This window comes from Pholcus phalangioides, unplaced genomic scaffold (assembly GCF_987345545.1).
Source record: "Pholcus phalangioides strain wild (caught in Gottingen) unplaced genomic scaffold, Ppha-v1.0 ptg000017l_1, whole genome shotgun sequence".
Classification (NCBI taxonomy): domain Eukaryota; kingdom Metazoa; phylum Arthropoda; class Arachnida; order Araneae; family Pholcidae; genus Pholcus; species Pholcus phalangioides.
Window position 1 is genome coordinate 58,479,635 of NW_028301610.1, and position 23,929 is coordinate 58,503,563.

At 41.6% G+C, this 23,929-nt stretch overlaps 1 protein-coding gene across 1 annotated transcript in view; it reads right to left on the bottom strand.

Annotated features, from left to right (window-relative positions):
- Positions 1-721: 721 nt before the first annotated feature.
- The window catches only part of LOC149074176 (saccharopine dehydrogenase-like oxidoreductase), a 53,016-nt gene continuing 29,808 nt past the window's right edge, over positions 722-23,929 (bottom strand). Inside the window, exons 8-12 of the mRNA XM_089246679.1 lie at positions 21,139-21,258; positions 21,005-21,061; positions 19,927-20,050; positions 19,709-19,790; positions 722-955 (exon numbers count right to left, since the gene is read on the bottom strand). Of these exons, the coding sequence (XP_089102805.1) occupies positions 853-955; positions 19,709-19,790; positions 19,927-20,050; positions 21,005-21,061; positions 21,139-21,258 (486 nt within the window). The 3' untranslated portion in view covers positions 722-852. The remainder of the gene's footprint in view (positions 956-19,708; positions 19,791-19,926; positions 20,051-21,004; positions 21,062-21,138; positions 21,259-23,929) is intronic.

The window sequence follows — 23,929 nt, forward strand, 5'->3', positions numbered from 1 at the left end:
GTTCCTTGAAGTTTCAGTTTTTTAATATATAGTTGAGACTGCAGACAGCTTAAAACATGCCAACTTTGTTTTTTTTTTCTAATTTAATACATTGTCTAATTTAATTCAATAACTATGGAATGTTAAGAACATGACGCACAGAGACGCTGGTCCATTTCTTCTACGGGGTGGGCAAAATGTCCGTAGAAACTTTAAAAATGAATAAACACCGAAAAAATAACCGAAGTGAAAAACGGTTTGCAGGGTTAGCATCGCTAGGTCACGGGAATTTTTTCAGACAGAAAAAAATAACTGAAAAAACAGCCGATAGGTGGTGCTGGTACGAGTGACTTCGGTGGAAATATGCAAATGAGACGGTTATAAGAACTTAATCCACAACCAGCTCACCGTTGTTTGTAAACCGTGTATGTGGACCTGCAATGTGTTATTTTCTGTGGTGGTGGTCATGTGAAACACATACTTCTGTAATAAACAATTTGGAGGCATTCTGTTCGCTATTTACGTATCTTTTCTTTGACTTGTGTACATCAGCGCCACCTATCAGCTCTTTTTGAGTTTTTTTTCCTGTCGTAAAAAAGTTCCCGTGCCCTAGCGATGCTAACCTTGCAAACCGTTTTTTATTTCGGTTATTTTTTCGGTTTTTATTCATTTTTAAAGTTTTTACGGACTCTTTGCCCACCCTATATAATCTATAACTTTGTATCAAGACCTCATTGTGGATACTGTTTGGCATGATTTATTCGGAGAAAAGATACATTTTCAATGATTATGACACATTATATAGAAACGAATTTCAAAATTCAAGTAATTTGATATGTATTCTGGATAATTTGCGAACGTTTAATCGTGTAATCATTCCGCATCTTCCGAAAATTCAAATGATATTCCTCGGCTTTGAAGTCTCTTCCAAAGGGATGTCTTAGCAAATGCGACGCCTGGAGTAAGAACACCACCACTAAAAAAATAAAAATTCATCACATTGAATATTACTGCTTAAAGTTACAGAAAACAATTTTACACGAAAGATAACTTTTTTCTGCAAGAGATTTGCAAAATTTTGAAAATAAATTTCAAAACAATAGAGAAAAATATATGGGATCAAATCATACAATAGCGATCCAAAAATTCATCCACTTTAATCCCCACTCAATACAACAAAAGAGTTCGTATCCGTGAACACAAAGAGTGCGTACCAAAATCTGTGCGAATGTACAGCTATAAAAATACAATAGAATATTCCAAACCGATAATGTAATAGACTCTAAGGCCGAACACACATAGTGCAGCGGTGAGATAAGAGGTAGAGAGAGGCGAACGGCGAAAACAATTGTACTGTTTTGTTCTACCCCTCACATACTCGAGCAGCGAGACAAAGAAGAGAAAGAGGTGACTCAACGAGTTAAGGGAGTGGAACAAAAAAATCTGGTTTTTACCGCGAGGTAAGGCATTTTGCTCATTGGTGATTGGTCCGTTTTTTCCCTTTTTTTTTTCTCTCCCTCTTCTGCGGAGGCATCATCATCATCAAACCCTTCCATTTCAGAACCCCTCTGCTCATTTTCGCTGTCCGTCGCCTCCTCTAGTATATGCGGGCACCTCTACAAACACCCCGATGCATTTTCTCGAGGCTAGCCGCCCTCTTATCCCGCCGCTTCACTATGCGTTCGTATCGGCCTAAGCCAGGGCCAGAACTAGAGGGGGGCAAAGGGGATAACTGCCCCAGGCGGAAGAGAGTGACAAATTTACGGAGAGAACAAAAAAAATTCGCCATTATAAAATCATTGAATTTTATAGGGGACGCGACGAAACCATGTTCTACCCCACCTCACACAAATCCTAGATACTACTTGAAGCACTCGAATTTAATTTCTACTTTGATCTGGTACACGGGTGAAAATTCAAAGTACAGATATGGCTTGTTTTTGTCTTGCCGTGAACAAACTGACTCATGAGGTGAGGAAGTGAGGTTAAGGCATCGAGACCATGCATGGCCTCCATAAGGATGGGGATGACAGGGCTCCCCTGAGGTTTGGGACAATTACTATCATTTTTTGTTCTTCATGCTATAAATTCACTATAGAAACGTCCGTGAAGAGTTTGGTTTGGGGCACTAAAGATTTCAGCCTAGGGGCCCTGCTCAAGGATGTGGGGGGCCACGTATCCAACTACGTTAAAAACGCAATTTTGGGAGAAAATATCGACCTTTTTTTAAGTTCTTATGAAAGCCCTATTTCTTATGATTCCAAAACAGCCAAAGAGAGCAACAGACCTACAAACAGTACAAATGTAATTAAATCATAACGCATCACTCCACTTCTGAAATATAGATGGCAGCACGGAAAAATCAAACACAACACTACATACGCACTTAGACTGTTAGGTACACACACAGTTACACTTCCGGCACAACTCACTACGAAGTAAATCGCCCATAGATGGTGATAGACCTGGGTTGTGCTCGGTTTGAAAGAAAGAAAGATTCTAAAACAGGCCTTGTGTTTTGTTTATATGACGCTCAGAATCGAAGTTACGTCCACTTCAGTATTGCGTTTTGATATAAAAGTAATCCGTGAATAACAGCTTTAAACGCGGTTAACGGAGAATGCTATCTTTGACATTTTACTTGAGTTTGAAACAGGATTTCTAAAAATCTATTCATTGTATCATTATGAAATTTTAATATGAAATTCTGCTGTATATTTGTTCTTCAGGTTGTGAACTAAAACCTAAGGTCTGTCACATATTATATTTGTCTAATTACAGTGTTTTATAGACGAAATGTAAAATGAAATTTGAAAAAAAATTCACACGTGCATTAACAGATTTGAGTGTAACTTATGAGCATATCATACGATCCTTTACATTTTAGTTCATAACCTGCATCATACCAGTTGAATAAACAGTGAAAATAACAAAACATTCCCTTCATAGGATTTTTTCCAATCGTAATTGAAATATCACATGAATTTTGCTTAAAATTTGACATAAATATGACTTTTTCATAAAAAATGACATAGGTAGTCCAAAATATATTAGTGTCAGGGCCGTCTCAAGCGCATCATGGGCACCGGGTCAGGGTTTCTGAGGCCCTACCTGGCAAATTCCCGAAAAATTCAACTACTTCTTATCTTTTTGAGGCTCCCGGGCCGTGCCCGGGTGGGTCTATGCGTTAAGACGGCACTGACTACTAGAGTCTAATAACTACTAACTAGTCACCATTTTCCGTCTAGTTACTAGACGGAAAATGGTGGCAGTCAAAAAAAATCGCAGTGGATATTTTGAGAATATTATATGATTTTCGTTCACACTGTCCACTAATCTCAGAGTACCAGATTCGAAAACTGAAAAGGGAGGACGTTTTCCCGTGCCCCTCGCTAAAGTCACTCTTCCCAATTTCTCAACAGATGGCGCCACTATTCTAACAAAAAAATCTGCCGATACCATAATTTTTCCCAACAAGAACCATTAAACAAAAGGGGAAAAACACATACCAATTTCGTCTTTGAGGTTTAATGAATTGTTCACACAGTCTGGTCAGTTTTATTACTTTGCCTAGAGCAATTTTTCCCAATCTTTTCGATGTCACGGACCCCTTATAGTAGGGTTACCAGACGTCCTCCTTATCATTTCCAGCCACTGAGCTATAAGTAAACTTACTTATAGCTCATATATATAGTTTACTTATAGCTCAATGTTTCCAGCTCGTCCTTCTACGTTTCGGAAAATTCGTTCTTTCGTTCTCCGCTCTCTCTTTAGGGGTTTCCGGGATTATTTTTCTTTTTTATTTCCTCAGGAAAAGTTTTTTCCCACTTTGAAACATGTATCTCTCCATTAACATGAGTGTTTTTTCGGTTTTTTTCCATTGGCCAATAGCCTTCGGAATTCCCAGAATTTTTTCTGTTTTTTTAGTGGTTCTGTTGTTTCGACCGGTTTTATTGGTCAGAATAGTGGTGCCATCTGTTGTGAAAATTAGGAAAAGTGATGTTACCAGACCAGACCAGACCAGACTTAGAATTTTACGATGGTGTCTGGCCCTGGCGGTGAGGGCCATTAGCCAACAAAAGGACTGGGGCCCCTTGGGGACCCCCGATGAAGGGATAGACAAGTGAGTATCTGTATGTGTGAAGTGCTAGTGAATGTATGTGAAGGGAAGGGGTGGCGAAAAGGCTCTTTTTTTTTTTTTTTTAAATTAGTTAACCTCTTATAACGTAATGTATATAAGAGTGGTCGTTGGTCTGCGATTTTAAAAATTTCATAAATTCGTTGTGATCGTAAAGATACGTTGCAATGCGACAGGTAAAATGGCGGCACAACCTCACGTGTTAGTAGTTAAAAGCGAAGTGAGATAGCGAAGAGAGCTGTGAAGAAGAAGCGACATCTTGCTGATGGTGGTGCAATGCGATTGGTTTATTCATGGCAGGGCCATGATTGGTCGATGGTGAAGGGTGAGGGAGAGAAGGAGAGAGAGCGGGAGAAAAGTGTTAGTATGTTGGGGGGGGGGAAGGAGGGTGACAAAGGAAAGGAGGAAAGACAGTGGAGTACTGGAGTACACATGAGAGCAAGAGTACAAAAAGACAACAATACAAGTGGCCCAGTTGGGCGTCTCTCAGTAAGAAATGGGTGTTGAGATGTCGGTTCGTCTGAGGATACGACACAGAAGAGATGAGCATGAAGGAGACGTGATGAGCTGCCATCTATCGGGCAGTTCAGTGTTTAGAGTCTTTCCCAGTCAAGATCGTTTATTTGGAGGGCTCTTCGATGCGTCCATTTTTCTGCCGGATCGTAATCTATTATGTCCCGCAGATGCTGGTGTGCAGATGAAGCCATGCGTTCAAACTGGGAATTATTTAATTTTTTAATATATGAAAAAAGATGGGGTATGTCGAGGTCAGCTCGAATATTAATATTACGAATGTACCAAGGTGCCCTGAGAAGCCTACGGAGAATTTTATTTTGTTGTTTTTGAAGGGTGGCGATGTTGCCCTTACGGGCGGGGGTCCAGACGGGGGATGCGTAGAGCATCGTGGGTCTCAAGATCGATTTATAGAGTATAGTCTTATTGTTAATCGTGAGTTTTGCACTGGGGAAGGTAATTTTATTGAGCATTCCGAGAATACCGTTTGTTTTATTTCGGACTATGGCAATGTGTTCCCTACCAGACCAGACCAGAATTAAACTTTTACCTCCCGGGCCTGGTTCAAGGGAACCATCTGCGGGCTTACAAACTGTAGCCACGGGGACTACGTATGAAGAGAAAGACAAGGGAGTATGTGTAAATTAAAAGTGCATGTGTAATGGAAAGTTGTCAAAATTGGGAAAAATGATAAGGTCATGGTCCTGTTTAAATTAATATTAAATTTAAACGAATTTTGCAGGTAAAATGCCGGCAGCAACCTTCTTGTGTTAGTACTATTACGATTATGCTTCGCTGTGAAGAAGTTCGGAAGCGACAAGGTAACTTCGCCTCTGCTCGCACGGGATTGGCTGGTGCGATCTCGATCCCTGGTTGGCTGGACCTGAAATCGATATAGATTAGTAACAAGAAGAGAAAATTCAGAGATAGAATTAGTATGTTATTTTTCAAAGTTCAGAAAATGGTAGAAGTCAAAATAAAATAAAAAAGCACAATTTTTTTTTTTTTTTCCACAATTTTTAAGTTTTTTTGAAGAAGGGTTTTTTGATTTTTTGACAGAAAAAGATGGTGAAAGGAAATGAAGAATTAGAAGATTTTCCGATAAATAATTTTTAAGTTGAGATGAAGTCGCTTATTTTATGAGTATGTTCCCTGCTTCAGTCAGGAACTTATCCAGGATTGATCTTTTATCCTTTTTTGAAGCGCACTTCATAATGTCCTCCATGCAAGACTTAGCGAATTCAAACATGTCGTAAGTCGAATTTGAACTGGCCGCCGAGTCATCCGAGAAGGATATCATTGTGGAGCCGTCTTGGTCAGCTTCCTTGGCCGGCATCTGGGTTGCCGGTTTGGCGGAGGTCAGTTCTGCATCGGAGGGAATTTTTTCTAAGTTTTTCCTGGAGTCCGTAGATTGATTTTTCACCAAGTCCGTAGAGCGGGACTCTGTTTTTTCTTTGGGCGAATTTTGTCGGCCCTTTTTTCCGGGTTTGTCCTGCTTTTTTGGCGTAGGATTTGCGTCGGATTTCGCGGACTTAGATGACGTCTCGCTGATTTCTTTATCATTTTGCAATTTCCTGTGACTTCGGAAATTTTCCCACACGCTACGAGGAAGAAATGTCGTGTTGGTGTAGACTCTACCAGACTTTTCGTAGGTGGCAGTCCGCACTTCAACGCTCGATTTCTTGTGTCTTGGTTGAGCAATATTTCTGTCGTGGACATCCAGAGGTTTCCCGTATATTTCCGCGTGTATTTTTCCAAGAGCTTTCTTGTAGGCGGCACATCCACGGTAGTTACTGGGGTGACCAACCGTCCCGCAATTACAGCATTCTGGTTGATCAATCCCTCGCACCTTCTTACACGTCCGAACTGCATGAAAGTCCTTACATTTGAGGCAGCGCTGAGGTCTGTCACATGGGTTCCCCTCACATTCCCATGACTGGCACCGATAGCACTGTCTCGGCGTAAGTCTATTGGGGTTCCTTTTGAACCTAGAGATGGTGACAGCTACGAAGGCTAGCTGTTTAAGATCGAAGATGGCCTTTGACTCTTCGTTATCTGGCAGTTCAATTTTCCAAAGCGGGAGGTTTCGCATCCGGGCACGTCTCCTTCTAGAACGGAGTTGTTCGATGGATTTTGCGTAGAAACCCGCTTCCGCTAAGTCGTCGCGTAAGTCCTCTGCTGGTGTCTCCGGATCCATTCCTCGAAGCAGAATGTAGAAGGAGTCGGCACCAATTGCAGATTGTCTGCTCACCTCAATGTTGTTTTCTCGGAAAAATTTTAGAGCAAGATGACGGTCACCATCATTTTGAAACCATATTTTGTGTTGACCGCCACTAAATTTGACGCGGAAGTCACTTTCACAAATGCCACTGATTTTTTTCCCGATTTTTGACCACTGGCCATGGCATCGGATCTCAAGAAAAGATGTCCCGTATGCTTTTTGTGATGTCCCGTATGCTTTTTCGTGTTTACTCTCCGGATCGGGTGAAGGGGGTATCTCGTCCTCGCAGATCCATTGCGATTGGGTGATCAGGACGTCAGTCTCCGTCGGGGCGGGGCTTTCGCGGGCAGTCCCGTTTCGGCACCGCTCTTCTGGATTCTCCTTCCCGTCCCCTGATCGCTCAGGAGCGGCAGACGTGGGTACCACTTTCTCCGTCGAGGAAGGTGGGTCCTCTTTGGTGCTCTCGACGCGTGATTGGTCGGTTGGAGCTTTGGCTTCAGCATGGGCGGAGCCTTTGGGAGACTTTTCCTGGCTGTCTCTTGGGCTTGGCTTGGGTCCCTTTTTTCGTTTTTTTCCGGGAGTCTTGTCCGGGTTTTTCGCAAGAGAGTTCACAAATCTTTGGCACAACAGGATGTCAAGTCTGTGGAAGAGTGATGTCGTTTCAGTGAGTTTGCATTTATCGTGGACCGAAAGATCCTTGACAGTTTTCCATATCTTGTGGTTGTGCTGATCCCTTTTTTCTATGACGGGGATTTCTTTAGTCAACCAGATTAACTTGTCAAGGATGTTGTCACTGGAGCAAGGCTTGAACTTGTTCTTGCTGGTTTGTAGCAATCTATAGAAGGCTTGGAAGTCGTGTTCAGCTATATGTGTCAGCTGTTCTGCTGCTGCGGCTATGTCGTCAGCTTTGGCTTCCTTGTCCCAGCATAGCTTTTCCAAGTCGATCCATCTCCAGTTTTGGGGGTCCAGAAAAATGTCGTGAAAGTAACAATTAAAGTGGGTTCTATTACAAGTCATTTCTTATATTAAGTTATCCGACTGAGTACGGATTGTGTTTCAAGCTTAGACTGAAAATTATTTTAATTTAAGGATGGTTATTGAAAATTTTTTAAGTCCGATATGCTTGGCATCGGAGCGATTTTTTGCGTGACCGTCCCGTTCAATGGCTGGGACCTCTGTCTGTGTTCCCTGAGTGCAATGTGTTCCCTGAAGAGCAATTTCTTGTCAAGGGTACACCCAAGGTATTTGACTGTGTCTGCCGGTTGGAGATTCTGATTTCCAAAACGAAGGGGGAGCTGTGGAAGCTTTTTCCTGTGCGTGAACCACATAAATTTGCACTTGGAGAAGTTCATGATGATATCTGATTCACGACACCATTCTTCGATGTTCGCAGCTTCGTCTTGCAAGTTCCACAGAGCATATGCTGGATTTCTTGCCCCACAGAGGGCGACAGCGTCGTCGGCGAAGAGTGCAAGTACGAACGAACGAACGAATGGGGATTTCTGGCAGTACCTGTCATAGATGACACTAGCTGCCCTCATGCCAGCCCGCGGAGGGCCGATGTGAAGAGTAAGGCAAGGGAGCAAATGTATGTGTAATTGTGAAGTGCATGTACTAGGTCAGAGCCGGTAAATTTAGCCTGTTCCGGGAACTACGGTTTCAACATGTCCAGACCAGACCAGACTTAAAATTTTGCGAAGGTGACTGGCCCTTAAAACGGGCCATTAGCCAACATAAGGGCTGGGGCCCCTTGGGGACCCCCGATGAAGGGACAGACAAGAGAGTTATGTATGTGTAGTTGTGAAAGTGCATGTATGAGGAGGGAAGGTTTGGGAAAAAATCCTCTTTTTAAAGAAAAATGGTCAATTAATGGTCTGGCGATTATGTAACTTTTAACGTCGAAAAAATGCCTGAACTGAACTGAACTGAATTAAAGTTGGTTTGCTGGTCCCGCGGCACAATTTTTTATGGCCGTTCTACCAGACTTATCCGCGGGCCACGAAGTACGTGACCTAATTTGGCTCGTGTGCGTGAATGTGTGAGTAAATGTGTGTTAGATGTAGTGTAGAGTCAAATTCGGGATTTTAAAGTTCAAGTTCCAGCCATTTCGAATTTTCCCTCAGGTAAAATGCCGCCGAGTCCAACCAGCATCTAGAAGAGAAAAAGAAAAAATGCCCCGTCCAACAGCGGGTGCCATTGGCCAAGGGCTCGCCTGCGCAGGATTGGCTATTGACCTGTGGAAGAAAAAAAGTCCAGTGGTGAAAAGGAAAAAGAGAAGAGATAGGGAATTTTTTTTTTTCTTTTTTCAAAATTTTTGGAATTTTTTTTTTTGGGTTTTTGAAATTTTTTGCCTAGAAGAAAAATAAAATAAATAGAAATAGTAAAAATAACATTTAGAAGGGGGACGCTACAAAAGAGAAGAGAAAAAAGAAAAGAGGAGGGTCCGGCCGGAGACGAGTTTCCAGGAATTAAGCGTTGGAGTCCTTCAACGCTTTTTGTTGACGGTGCCTTTCCTGGGCCCGTCGGCGCGATTCAGCCAGCTTTTCTCTGGTGCCGGGAGTTGCTAGGATGGCCGCGACGTATTCCTGAGTAGTAAATAACGTCATTCGGACCTCGTTGATTGCATCAGTTCTGGAGTGGCCGTCGACCTCAATCAGTTTGATCATGACGTCTTGGTAGGCTAATTTAAGTTTGTCCATAGGGTCTATGTCTGATTCGTCCAGACTGGTGTCCGGCGAATATGAAGTTGACACCTCTGCTGTTGACGGGATTTCGGCTTCAGGATTAGGCTTGGGAGTTGACATCGCTGCTTCCTGGATACCCTTCGTGGGTTTTGTGCGTTGTGTCTTCTCTGCCTGCTTGAAGTTCTTACTGTAGGGAGAGAAACTGCAATTTTTGTAATTTGCAGTATGGAATTTTTTGCAGTTTACGCACTGGGGTTTATCGACCCCGCGTACGTTCGTGCATTGCTTTGTGGCATGAGGCTTGATGCATTTGACGCACCGCTCGGGCTCGGAGCATCCAGAAGAGTGGTGGCCCCATCTTTGACATCTAAAACACATGATGTGTTTTGCTGCTCCGCGAGGCCGGAATTTCTCAACCTTGACTCGGAGATGGTCAAGCGATGTCAGGTTCAGGATCGCCTCGGAGTTCTGAGACTGGGGCATGTCTACCCTCCAGATGGGTAGTTTTGCGCCGTCCCTTCTTCTACGTAGCTGTTGAACCTTGACTGCTATATGTCCGCTAACCTGCAGGGAGAGAATAATGTCCTCGTCCGAGGACGAGGGGTCTAGCCCCTTAATGACATATCTGTCAGGGGTATCAGATTCTAGGGTGAACGAGTGATACTCGACACCCTTTTCCGTGAGGTACCTAGTGACGGTACGATGGTCATCTTCTGTGGTTGGGAAGACCAGGACCTTCCCGTTCTGAATCTTGGCATCAAATGAATGACTGCAGATAAGATCCAGTTCTGCAGCTAGGATCCTCCACTTTCCATTCGCCGAGACGAAGATAGGAGGGATTTTGCGTCTTTTACGCGTGTGGTTCGTCGTGGTTGGTCCGCTCAGATCAGGAGGCGGGGCTTCTGCGTCTCCCTCAGGGGAAGGCTTCTCAATTGGCTGTTCTGGAATATTGGGCGGAGTCAGCGTTTCATCTGATGATGCCGCGCTTTCCTCGAGCAGCGTCGTATTTCCCGATGGCGGGAAGGGGACCGGAGAGAAGATCGGGGCACCGGCATCCTCTGGAGGACTTTCCGAAGCCTTTTTCTTATTTGGTTTCGATCGCTTCCTGACGACTTCGCAATGGGTCGCGTCCGCGATCACAGTCATGAGATAAAAGTTATCTATCAGCTCCGTTCTTGCGTTGATTTTCTCTGCCTCGGATGTCAGCTTTTTGGACTTCTTGAAGAGTTCATAAGTCGACCTAAAAAGGGAGAAAGTTTTGCAGGAGCGTTTGGTGGTAGTTGTATCCAGAATTTCCTCTATCTGTTCCTTACTCAGCCCAAACATGAGCTGAGCGATTGCCTCAACTAGTTCGGTGACTCTTTCGTTTGGCTTTTTGTCTTCGACATATTTTCTGGAGATGTCACCAAGGTGTCTCCAGAGGGCCTCCTTCTCCGGGACCAATCTAGCATGTAAGAGGCAGCATTGTAGAACGCCGCTCTTCATTATCCCGGTTAGGACAGGCTGCTTGGCACGTACGGGTCCGTGTACCTGAAAATAGAATAATAGGAAAATGCGGAGCAAAAGAATATGCGACCGCACTCCACGAGATGTACGCTTCCGAAAAAATGCCGCCACTGCCTTGCGTTATTAGTAATATTAGCTTCGCTGTGAAGAAGCCCGGTCGGGCAACGCTTAGATGTTGGCCAGGGCGTCTCTCATTGGCTGAGACGCTGACTCGATTCCCTATTGGCTGGAACCTGGAGAGATACATATTTCATACAGTAAAAAATAAGCAAAGACAGGGAAAAGCAGAGATAGAATTAGTACGATTATTTGGTTTCAACATGTCTGGACGAGCATGTTAGTAATTTTACTTATTAGTTTGGGCAGGAAAAGTGATCTGCTTCGTGACGTCAGCTACCTCGCGCCATGGTCTCACCTCATTGGTCGGTTGAGTGCCTCAATTTCTATTGGCTGAAAAAATGAAAAACATGAAATGCATTTTATTAATTAAATTTATTAGTTATAAGGTGAAGAATAGTGTTAGTAGTTTTAGCAGTTCAGAAATGACAGAAAGAATATTTTTATTTGATTTTTGGAGCCATTTTTAAATAATCAGAAATGCCTCGGTTTTTTATTTTTTTTTTTTTGGATTTGGAGAAGATTTTCTTGAAAAGGAGGGTAAAGGAAGGGGAGAAACAGACAGTAAAAATAAGTAAATCCGGAATTTTAAGTTTCCGGTTAAGGAGTTTTAATCCTCCGTTAGCGTAGCTCGCTTCTACTAGCAAGTTTGGTTCCAGCTTCTAGCACGCTAGAATAGTTCCAGCTTCTTTTTGAAAAGCCTGGAGAAGAGCTCTTCTATCCTTCCTCGAGCTTTTCTGCATGATATTTTTCATGTATGTTTTCGCCATATCATACATTAATTTAGCGGCCTCGTCGCTAGTACAATCGCCTGAGTCCTGTTCAAGTGCCGCTGGTTCGCGCGGCTGTTGTTCGGACTTCTTGGCGACCAATTTCGCTTCCGTGGCCGGGGCGCTAGTCATGCCGTTGGATCTGTCGCGATGTTCCGGTCTCGGGCTTTGCCTTGGGGTGCCGTTTGTCGTCCCGGTTTGCATCCTGGCTACGTCGTGCTTTTTCCCCGTGCTTGGTCGCTGCTCGGTGTGTTTGGCACTGAAGTCCGTAGAGCTGGACTTGTAGTTTTTCGCTGTATCGTTCAGTTGCTCTGGAACCGTAGCAAAGTCCGTAGTCAGATTCCGACCAATCGCGTTTGTGCTGGTTTTTTCAGCTGTTCCCAACGTTATGGCGATTTTTCTGTCATTATACCTTTTCCAGACGCTGTTGGGTAGAAAAGACGTATTTGTATATTTTTTCTTGGATTTTTTAAATGTTGCAGGCTTGATTTCTGGCACTTTTTCCAAGTTTTTTTGGGTCGGTGGTTTGTTGTCCCGTAATCTTTGGAGCTCGCGTTTATACACTTCGCATCCGCGAAAAATACTTGTATGATTTTCCCCACAATTACTGCAGGTTGGGGTATCAATTCCTTTGATGTTGCTGCAGATTTTCACATCATGCGGACCCGCGCAAACCATACATCGTTGGGGGTTCTCACATCCATCACCTCTGTGTCCCCATGTTTGGCATCGATAGCATAAATTAATCGATAGTCTGTTGGGGTTTTTTCGATATTTCTCGATCGATATATCGATTAGTAGAAGTTCGGTTATTTCGAATATTCGCTTCGAATTTTCATCTCCCGGTAGGTCGATTCTCCATAGAGGCAGAATTCTACCTCTTGTTCTTTTTCTTTGAGAACGCAGTGGCGAGATAGTCACGGGAGTGAATCCCTTTGCTTGGAGTTCGTCTCTCAGGTCTTCAACAGGGAGTGTTGAATCTAACCCCCGTATTATTACGCAAAGGGTTTGTGAGTCCGGTGAGGACTGTTTAGTGATCGTGGCGTCACTTTGCTCCAAGAATTTAAGAATTACTCCGTGGTCCTCTGCATCATAAAAGTCAATTCGATATTCGCCGCGCACAAGTTTCACTCTAACTTTCCCATGGCACGTACGTTTAATTTGATCAGCCACGTTTCGCCAGAGTCGGTCAGCCCGCACCGTGACCGAGTGCACGCGGCCCTGGGTTCGTGTGGGTGCCGGCTGTTCGTTGCTCGGCTCTCCAACGAGATCGTCCTGGGCAGGCGGGGCCATTTCTTCCCTGCATGCGTGCGATTGGTCCGCTGATGCTGGATCAGCCGGCCGGGCGTGGTCATCCTCCGGGTTGACGTTTCCGTCGGCGCTTCCTCCGATGTTTCCATTTTCCCCGGCTTCAGTCAGGGTAGCATTCGGCTGCTTTGCGCTGAGTTCACCGTCGGATTCATCCGGTGTGGGCGGGGCTTGTTCATCGCAGCTCCCGTACGATTGGTCGTCCGGAGACGAAAGATCTTCGACGTCAGATTCCTCGAGGATGGCTTCTTCGGCTGCTTGATGGTCTTGGGTCTTTTCACCTTCATCCGTTCCTGTTTTTTCCTGGATTTCCATTTTGGGAGCCGTTTCCGCATCATTTCCTGGTTGTTCCCAGATTTCCTCAGTGGTATCATGGTTCAAAGCGTCCTGTGTTGGTTTACCTGGTTCAGCGTTTGGTTCTTGCTGTTTCGCCTGGCCAGCTTCTTCGTTGCTATTTTGGGCTTCAGGTTCAGCTGCTGTCCGTTTTCTCATGTAGATTGGGATTTCATCCCATTTCTTGGCTCTTTTCCATATGTGGTTGTTGATTTCTTTGCAATATTCGAGCCAGATGCCCTCGTTTTCCTCTTCGTTAAAGAAGCAGTCTTTCCCTATTACGAAAGCTTGGCTGATGTTCCATCTCAGCTGCTGCTTGAAGAGTGGTGTCTCTGGGTCATCTGGTTTGTCCGTTATCTTTTGGTAGTTTTCCATTGCTTTCCGTAGGAACTCATCCCCCGTGCAGTAGTACACCTCTGTCTCCGGGCGTCTGACTCTTGGGTGAGATAAGTTCCAACAGTCGAAGTGGTCCTTGATTGAGTCGAGAAAGGCTATGGCAGCTCTGTTTAGGTCGGCGTTTCTCACCTTCCTTCTGCTGAACTTTGTTGCCAGCTGATGCCAAGCTTCATTCTCATTGTCATCTTCAAGGATCGCCTCGTGCAGGAAGCATACTGGCTGTTGTGTATAAGTTTTCCTGTGGGCCATGTTGCAATATTTTAGTTAAGTTTAGTTTTTCCGCTAAGTCCGACTGAGTACGGACTGTGATTGCGATAAAAGTTTTATTTACTTTAACACTAAATGAGCATTGCTGCCTTTCTATTGCATTATCCGACTGAGTACGGACTGTTGAAATGCCGTTTTTTCTAGCATCTTTTGGTTTATCCTAGCATGGTGATAATATTAAGAGCTCAACAGAGCGTGCTTACTCTCTCGTAGCTCGGACGAGAATCCTTAAAAAAAAAAAAACAAGAGTGCAAGTTTTCCGTTTCGGGGTTGATGTTATTAAGAGCGCGCTCAGCCGTCCTCCTTTCTCAGTTTCCGCGAACTTTGTAACCTTATCTTATAGTAAACGTCATTGGCGTACGAAAAGTGCGAATCAGGTGCGACCATGACGACGAGATGTCAACGTCACGAAGCAGATTACTTTTCCTGCCTAATATATTAACAAGTAATATGACTAATATGCTCGTCCAGACATGTTCAATTTAAAAATTCCTAGTTAATTAAATGAAACACTTTAATTAACTGTGGGTTCCCCACTAGACAGTGCTCCCAATTTCTGACTGACATACATGCACTCTACACTTACACACACAATGCTCCCTTGCCTTTCCTTCACACTGGTCCTAAGCGGACCTGTTTTGAGGGCGGCAGATGTCTGCAAACAGATAGGCCCCGCCAGAAATTTTTCTCTTCAAGTTCAAGTACGAAAAGAGGGGGTTTTGGGGTTCTAACCCCCCTCTTGAGCCAAGGTTATGGTGTTATTTTGCAGGAAAAAAAAGTAATCCCCCCTCAGAAGGAAAAAAATCTGAAAACCTCCCTCGAGAAAATTTTGCGTGCGCCTACGGGGTAAAGGTCAATGCTCCGCGGACCCACTGTAGCCTGTCAATTTTGACGCTACTCTCCCATAAAATCAAAAATGCATTTTTTTTTTAAATTTGCATAACCACCACAAAAAATTTAGTTAGAATTTCATGCACAAAACGTGTCATTCATGTAATGGTAGTAAATAAAAATGGCCTCGCGGACACCTTACTCCGGACCACAGATAGGGACCAAGATAAGAGATTAATGAAATAGCCTCAGAATGTTTTTTTTCTTTCGGAAGCGTTGCTTTTTTGCCAGAAGCGATTTTGCCATAGTAATCAGCATTGAATGTTGTTTGCATCCTCATTTCTTTATGGAAGCTAATGCCACTTTATTACGCGGCATTAGCTGTTGGTGAGCAAACAATGGTGTTCTCAAAATAGATATTGTGGGTTTGTTCTTCCAGAGCTGTTTTTCAGACTATCTTTTCATATTATCCTGGAGCAAGCTGGACCACGGTTAAAATAGCATTTGCCCTGCTTGGAGGCAGCTTATTGGTTCTTGTACTCTGGGAATTCCAACGGCTATTAGTCGAAGCGTGTGAAAAAATTTGTGAAAGAAAAACCAAAAAACGATATGTTTTTTATGAGTGAAAAAAAAAGTTTCTTGTCTTTCTCTTCATCGGGGGGACGCAAGGGCTCCCAACCTGTATGGTGATAAATGGCCCGCTTTAAGGGCCAGGCATCCCCTTAAAATTCTAATTCTGGTTCTGGAAAAATTTCTCCAGTAAAAAAGAAAAATAATTTCAGGAACCTGAAATAAAAGACGAAAGGGCAAATTTTCTAAAACGTAGATGATAGATAGAACCACTTACAACCAGGGCCGCAACTAGGTGGGAGCAGGCGGGCGTCGTGCCCGGACGCTGGACCAGAGGGGGCACAAATTTTATTCTCAAACCTCTCCTTCAAAATTACTAGTTGGCACCAAAATGTGCACTTGCCCCGGGTGACCAAACATCTAGTAACGGCCCTGCTTACAACGCCGGACTGATGCAAAACACCTTACTTCCGTTACCTTAAATGAGGCAGAGTTGTGTCGGAAAAGTGAGCAAAGATTTATAGCGGTGGTTCCCCTTGCCCCGTGCTCACAAGTTTCGAATCACTCGCGTCGTTCTCCCCATGAAGACAGCCAACCCGATGCAATGTACAAAACATTTGACTAAAACGTAGGAGGATTCTTGAAATGACATCAAAAAGGACGTCTGGTTTTACTTACTTTAGAGGATGTGTAGGAATGAAGAGAGGGAAATGCTATTTTTTTGGTTCTGACTGTCAAGATCACGTGACCTATAAACGCTCTTTTTCCCCCCCACGGTCATTCTCTATGTGTTTACCATAGCCTTTCGCAAGTGCTGTCTGTTCAGTGTTGCATTATTTTTGGTAATAATGGTGTTTTCATGCAGTACCTATGCTTGTTATGGAAAGCATGTAAAGAGGGGACGAATAAAGTTTTACAAGAATAAAAAATTGCTCATTATTTTTATATTTTCTGGTAGATATTAGTTATTACAGTTTGCGATGCAAAGGTACGTTCATTAAAACTTGCGTTTTCCCACTAAATAAGCTGCACAGTCTTGCTAATTTTTTAATAAATATTGAAATTTAGTTCAATAACCAAGAGGTTACAAATATTTCTTCACTTTTGAATAAAAATTTAGTAAAATTTTAATCTATTTGTCTTTGTCTTTCGCAAGCATATTCATGAAAACTTATAAAAAAGTAAATTAAAAAATCTATAAGTTATTTCTTTCGAAAATTCTGAATTTTCATCAGGTTGTTCTGGAAACGTTTTTCATTAGTTCCGAAATTATTTCTTTCATTGATTCTGAAATTATTTCTTAATTCTAAAATTAATCGACTTTCATTGTTTACATTTATGTTCTGAAAATGATAGGTGGGCCTTGACATAAAGCTCTGAGAGCAGGACCGTAGCTTGCCTTCTCGGTTCATAAGGGCAGACACTTTCTTGGAGGCGTTTTGAAAGGGTTATAATTATGCAAAATAAGTATACATATTTTGTGGTGTCCCCCATTAGGATCGGGGCAGTTTCTCGGTTGTCCCAGCCTAGTTACAGGCCTGTCCGAGGGCCTAATGACTAACGCTTAGAAATTCTGATGATCTTCGTTACAGCCAGAGTCAAGCACCTGTGACGTTGTGAAGTGTACCTCCTGCTGCTATGTTTGGCAACTTATCGCCAAACCCAGCGTGTATTAACGATTTCACTATTATTTTGTCATTACGTCTCATTTGCAATGATATAATTTAACAATACTATAATATTACGATCATAATAATAATGATATATGTTATATAATAATAATTATATTGACATGCAATAAATACAGTGGCTTGCCAAAACACAGGCTCTATGTTTGGTTTTCTAATGAATCTATTATCATTATTATTCAATAAATGATAGCAGGGCCCAGCTTCGCTGGGCGCTCGCTTCGCGAGCCGTTATTATTGTCAACTTGATGCAAGTGAACCACATTTGGATTAAATCTTGGACTAAATTTTTTAGTGATTCAATAAACGATAACTTATTGGACGAGGGTGCCCCCCCCCCATTCCCGTGCATCTGACAATTTGTGGTGAGTTATAATATAATAAATCATATTTATATTCAACGGTTAAAAGAAATTCAATTTTTCAAACGAAGATGTTAGGAAAAAAAAATTGATGGGTTCGAAGGGACTCGAACTCATAACCTTCGTTTTAAGAGTTTCGTGAACTTCCCACGGTACCAATCCTGGTTGTCGAGCTGCAGTTGAATTTAGTATATCCATTATGAAATGTCGCCAGGAAAGATTTTGGCGCCAAATGGATCAAAAGTTGCGGTAGCCTCGCGGTCTACCGTGACGTTTCTATGACGTCACAGTTGACTATAGTTCGTTTCAGGTTAACTTTGCAGTGAAGAGGAAGCTGCGAGGGAACCGCATCACTCGTTGCTATGACAACGAAAGCCTCTTAACCTATGTATCGATGCGCGGCCTCGGTAAGGTATGGCTGATTCTCGCCAATCTCACAGAAAAAAATATTTTTTACGTATAACGTAATGCTTGTAGAAAAAATTGCAGTCAGTTAGTAACAATTAGCTAATGGAAAAAAAAAACCCATCGTAGATTATTTTCAGAAATTAAAGTGCGGTTTTTGAAATCTTTTTTTTTTAATTGAAAAGTATCTTAGTAATTCCTATTAACCCGGTTTTCACGTTTGAATTTGGGTATAGCCCCAAATAATAATAATAAAAATGATAAGGAAAAATTTGGAATTCTTTTACTCACTTTTCTTGCCGAAATTTCCGTCGCTCACCCACCCGAACGCATATATGTCGAGGCCACTTGTTATCACTACAGTTTTAGTCATTTTTTACGGATTCCCATTCTATGGAATCCTCACTTGAAGTTGTAGAACTATCGGATTCTCTATTACTTATTAATTTTTGCTTCAACATGTGTTCCATCAGGCCATCTGCAATCCAAACTTCCTTCCTTTTCAATAACGTGCATTATGCATTATTGCCAAAAAGAACGGAGAACGTTTTAGCGTGTTTCTATCTCTGGTGAAAAGAAAGATACAACTGTCACAGAAGGAAAAAATACACTGCAAGCCTAAACCATTGTGGGTCTCTCTCTCTCTCTTGCTTATTTATATTTATCTGGAGAGATACCGAAGGGGCATCTGGAGGAACAGCCTCTGCTGTGGGGGAGAAGATGGCGTGTTGGTGTGGGTGCAAAAGAGACATTACTTATGTCAACACCCTCCGCTATCGGCCGCTAGGCCTATAACTACATGCAAAACTGAATGAAAAATTGTATCTATTGGAAAATTCAACAAAATGACGATATAATATATATATATACATATATATAATTGTGCAACCAAAAAAAAAAGCACGACAGTGATATTGGCGGGGAAAATTTCTTGGAAATCGCGCCAAAGTGTTCTTGAGCTCGCCATGGATTTTTGATAATGGTAACCCATACTTTTTCTAATTTAAAAATTTTAAACGAATATACATTGGTTCAAAACGGTATTTTTTCAGTATCTTTTTCGAAATCATAAAAAAAATTTAAATATTCTATATAAATGATCATCAGAAACCTCCGATGTATGGGAACTATATTTAGTGGCGAAGGAATACACTCTCTACCTTTCTCTTCACTGCAAAGTTAACCTGAAACAAACTATAGACTCTGATTGGCTGGTAATGTTAAGATTGTCAGAATTTCTAAGCGCTATAGGCCTAATGTCTGAAGTAAGGTGTACCAAACATGAACTCGCGAAATTATGAATCGCATAAGATAACCGCCAAACATGGCAGCTTTGCCACTATAAGTCACGTGTCTCACTCTGAATATCCAGTCGGAAGAAGGCGTGAATGGTTGCTCCTACTTCCATACCTCCTCTACCCACTTAAACGCTGCTGGTTTAAGTGCGCCATCTGTAGGTAGGATTTTATACTAACACCCGGACAGCTTCCTAACTATTTTTTTTTGGCCTGAATTACAAATCCGCTGCCAAAATTAGTGGTTGTTTAACACCAATCTCTCTCAGTCCATTTCTAAGATACACTATAAATACTGCTCTGATAGGAATAATCCTAGGCTTACTTGAGAGGAAATTTATCGGTTTCATCGAGAATAGTCAAACCACAATGTACCATGCAGATGGAGGTCAAGAGATAAGCAGGTTCTGAAAAACAACGTAATTGAAAAAAAATCAAAGAAATAATTATGAAAAAAAAATTCTATGACGGCTGAAGAAAAATGGCAATGGCATAAAAATGGCTTGCCGAAAATATAACAATACTGTTAAAAGCCACCATCACCTGGTCCCTGAATGACAAGTTTCATTTCTTGATCAGGTGCTTCAGGGTGTTGATCTGATGGCAGAGGCAGTTTATCTCTCCAACCTTTAGCAACAAGAGTAAATTTTGTTGATCCCATTTCAACCTGGAAGAAGGTTAAGGTCAAAATTGTGCAAAAAAAATTGTGGTTTTATGAAATTTAGAACTTTATATTTCCACTAATACAGTATATCATGAAGTTAATCAAGATCATTGAAAACTAATCAGAGAGATTTTGGTTGTCCTCTTGTGTGTGGGATAAAACTCGCTAGAAAACTTTCATATTGAGCCCACAGCTTACTATTATCAGCTTCTCAAAACATTGATAAACTAGTTAGCTACAGAACGCATTTCTAACATGTTCGATGATTGATACTTGCATGTCTGCGGAATACGGCCTGTGAAGAAGCAATATCCCTTCAGTTGTGATGGAAAGATGGATGGATCATATTTTTGATATGTCAGCGGGCATTGTCCTATTGCAACGTTTCTCAACTTTTCTGAGCACTAAAAATTTCAGAGATAATTTGATGGTATATGAGCTCAAGTTTTTATTCGAACCTATCTGGATATCAGTAATATTAGTTATATAAAATCGAATAATTTTCATTTAGTTTAAATTAAATTTTTAAGTCTGCCTGCTGACCACCCATTCCATCTTCACGGAAAAACCTCTGGTCCGTGGACCATAGGTTGAGAACCACTGTCCTATTGGAATCATGCTTCAAAACTGATTTGAAATAAATGGTTCTATTTAGCTCTCTACAATGTCTTTGACGCAGTGGTTGCCAGCTGCAGAAGCAATGCCTTCATTCAGTCACCGACCTTCAGATTTGGATATATCAAGATCTGGGTTAGAATCCTAGAAGAGGCATGGGTGCCTACCAGTTCGCTATCGTCTCTGAAAACTAAAGGTTTTCTAGTCTAAACTTCTGTATTTCATTTTTTAATAAAACACCGACATTTATATGATTGTTACGAGAACTTTTATCTCTCTCGCAACTTCTGTAATAAAATGTCCACTAAAAATGTAGAGTCATCAAATGTATTATTTTCATACCTGTTTTCTTGTGGGTCCTTCTTTCGAGAAGATTCCAAAAAGTAACTGAGAAGGGTACTGTAAAAATAAACCACAGAATTAACGAAAGGGAACGTAGGCTTAACTGACATGTAGAATAAATATTGAAATCTCACCTTCTTAACAAGGTATCTTCCCAATGAGAAAAACGACAGCAGAAACATAATGAAATAAACGAATATGTTAAAGAGAAATGATGTATTACGAGGGTTCTGTATGTATTCTCTGCTGTGTACCTGAAATGAGAGAAAATCGTTGAATATTTTGTTAAAATAAAAAAATTTCTTAATACAATGAATCAAGGCTAGATTTTTACGATCCATGAAGATGGTGGTTTGTGGTGAGATGACTATAAAGGGAAGCGGACGCATCCGCACTTTTGTCCAGAGTCGATGCGAATAGAGTTGTCACACGAAGTACTGTCTCAAGAATGATGCCCAAATTTAATGCAAGATTAGGATTTATACATAGTATCTAGAATGATAACCAAAAACAGCGCGATGGAAGAAGCTTATTTCGAGTCATCCGATGGTTACTGAATATTACTGAAACTATTATTATCATCAATGAATGTTTTGCAATAAAACATTTTCAAGTCTCAAACCATGAATGAAATAGGTATTTATAGTTGCTCTAGTTTGTGGTGGCTTTTATATGTAACTAGCTATAATATCCAGCGCTGTCCGGGTTTTCTTCAATTACTGGGAGGATTGAAAAAGTGACAAACCATTATAAAGGCATAAACTATTATACTTAATACTGGCAACATTAAAGAAGTGACAAACTATTGTAAAGGCATATGCATGTCTGAAACGCATTGCTAGGGAACCACGGTAACCAAAGTAAACATTCCGAAAGTGATTGTTGAGGCCCAGGAAACATTGTTCCCCGACTATTTTTTGCCCATTTCGGGCATTTGACCAGCTCTAACAAACTTTTAAAGTAGCCTATCGTTCAAGACGGGCCCCGTTTGCAAAATTTGCAAAATTTATTTGCATATGCAAAATTTGGCGACGATCCATCTAAAATTGTAGATTTGTATAGAGAACATACACACACAGATAGAAAATCAATTTTATAAATATAAAGAATCAAGCAGCATGAATGAACGCCAGAACTTTGTCACTGGACTTATCCCGTTACCGAGATCTCTTCCAGCCCAGCTTCGTGGCAGAGTCCGGAAAACTTTATTTTGAGTCAAAAAAAAGAAAAAGAAAAAATAATAAAAAGCATACACACACAATTTTTACAACATATTTTCCCCGGACAATTGGGTACTGTCGCGATTAACAAATTTTGTGGTGATTACAAACGAGATGGGGTTGGGAGTTGGAGAAAAAAACAGTTTTGGGGTTTCTTTAAGAAGGATGAATGTACATATATTAGAATGAAGGTATACTTTAGAAGCAATTGGAGGGGGTCCATGCCATCTCATCTGTTATCTTACACTTGTCATATTATGTACACAGGATACAACAAACATACACGAAAATCTTATTGCAGAATATAAAATATCCATCGGAGCGAACCATCTCGCTCAACATATTGCTGGTGAGCAAGTGGGTTTGATAAATTGTGGACCAGCATCAGTTTTAATGGGTTGAGTTCCCTCGCTCCGGTGGATCTGATGAAAATATACAAAATAAAAATATTGTGTGGGGTAATATATCCAATTAGGGATCACCCGCGCCATCTCGCTTAGCACCTTATTCGGCGAGCAACATGAATACGACAATATGAGTACGCACGTGTGTTGTGGACATGAAATGCATGAACAACTTGAATAGAGGAAAGAGAAATACCCATATACATACATATATATAACTGCCAGGCCGAATCGTCTCGGCCTATCTACATAACAGGACACGGCCCATTCCCTTAATATCTACATGAGCGGAAACGCCACCGAACAGACAAATGTGCCTGCGGAATGGTGGGTACTCCAGTTCACTATGCCACAGAGTGCAAATTTACAAAACATCTGCACATGTACAAATATTCCGAAAACAATAGAAAACAATGGTTCACTCAAATAATCAAAAACAAAAACACAGCAGCAAATTACAAGCCTTGTCAGATATATACACGCCAACGAAAAACAAAAATCTGTCCACCAGATTTATCTTATACATAAATGTGAAAGTATATATCTATGTTTGTTCTTTGTACAAATCAACAATTTTAGACCGATCGTCGCCCAAACAGGACCGGGATTGAACCATAGGCTACCTTAAAAATTCGTCAGAGCTGGGCAAATGTCCGAAATGGGCGAAAAACCGTCGGGCAACATAGTTACTGGGCCCCAACAGTCACTTTCGGAATGTTTGCTTCGGTTACCGTGGTTCCCTAACAATGCGTTTCAGACATACATAGCACATGGCTTTACAATGGTTTGTAACTTCTTTGATGCTGCCAGTATTACAGTTTATTCTCTTATAATGGTTTGTCATTTTTTCAATCCTCCCAGTAATTGAAGAAGATCCGGGCAGCGCTGGGTATTATACCTAGTAAAATTATGTTTTTACAAAAATAAGGGAAAAACAGAAATAGATAAAAACAAAAAAAAAAACAAAAAAATCACATCCACTAATAACTGCCACTACTAATAAAAAACCATTGCGTGTACTAACGGGACCAAAACAAGAATTTTTATGATGTTCCCGTAACAATGATGTAAATGTGATAACCACAAGTGTCCTCCATTCATCTCTTCTAGCGGGTGCTAGGCGGGAGGGGACACGAATGGTTTCATAATAACCATTACATGTAGTTTTTATTTTATATATAATATATTGTTCCTTTTTTTTAATTATAAATATAACCAGCGAGAGCGAGTCAACCAAAACAACAAGACCGAAGCTAATCCTTAGCTAAGGCTCTCTCCAGACAATCCCCCATTTAAATTAA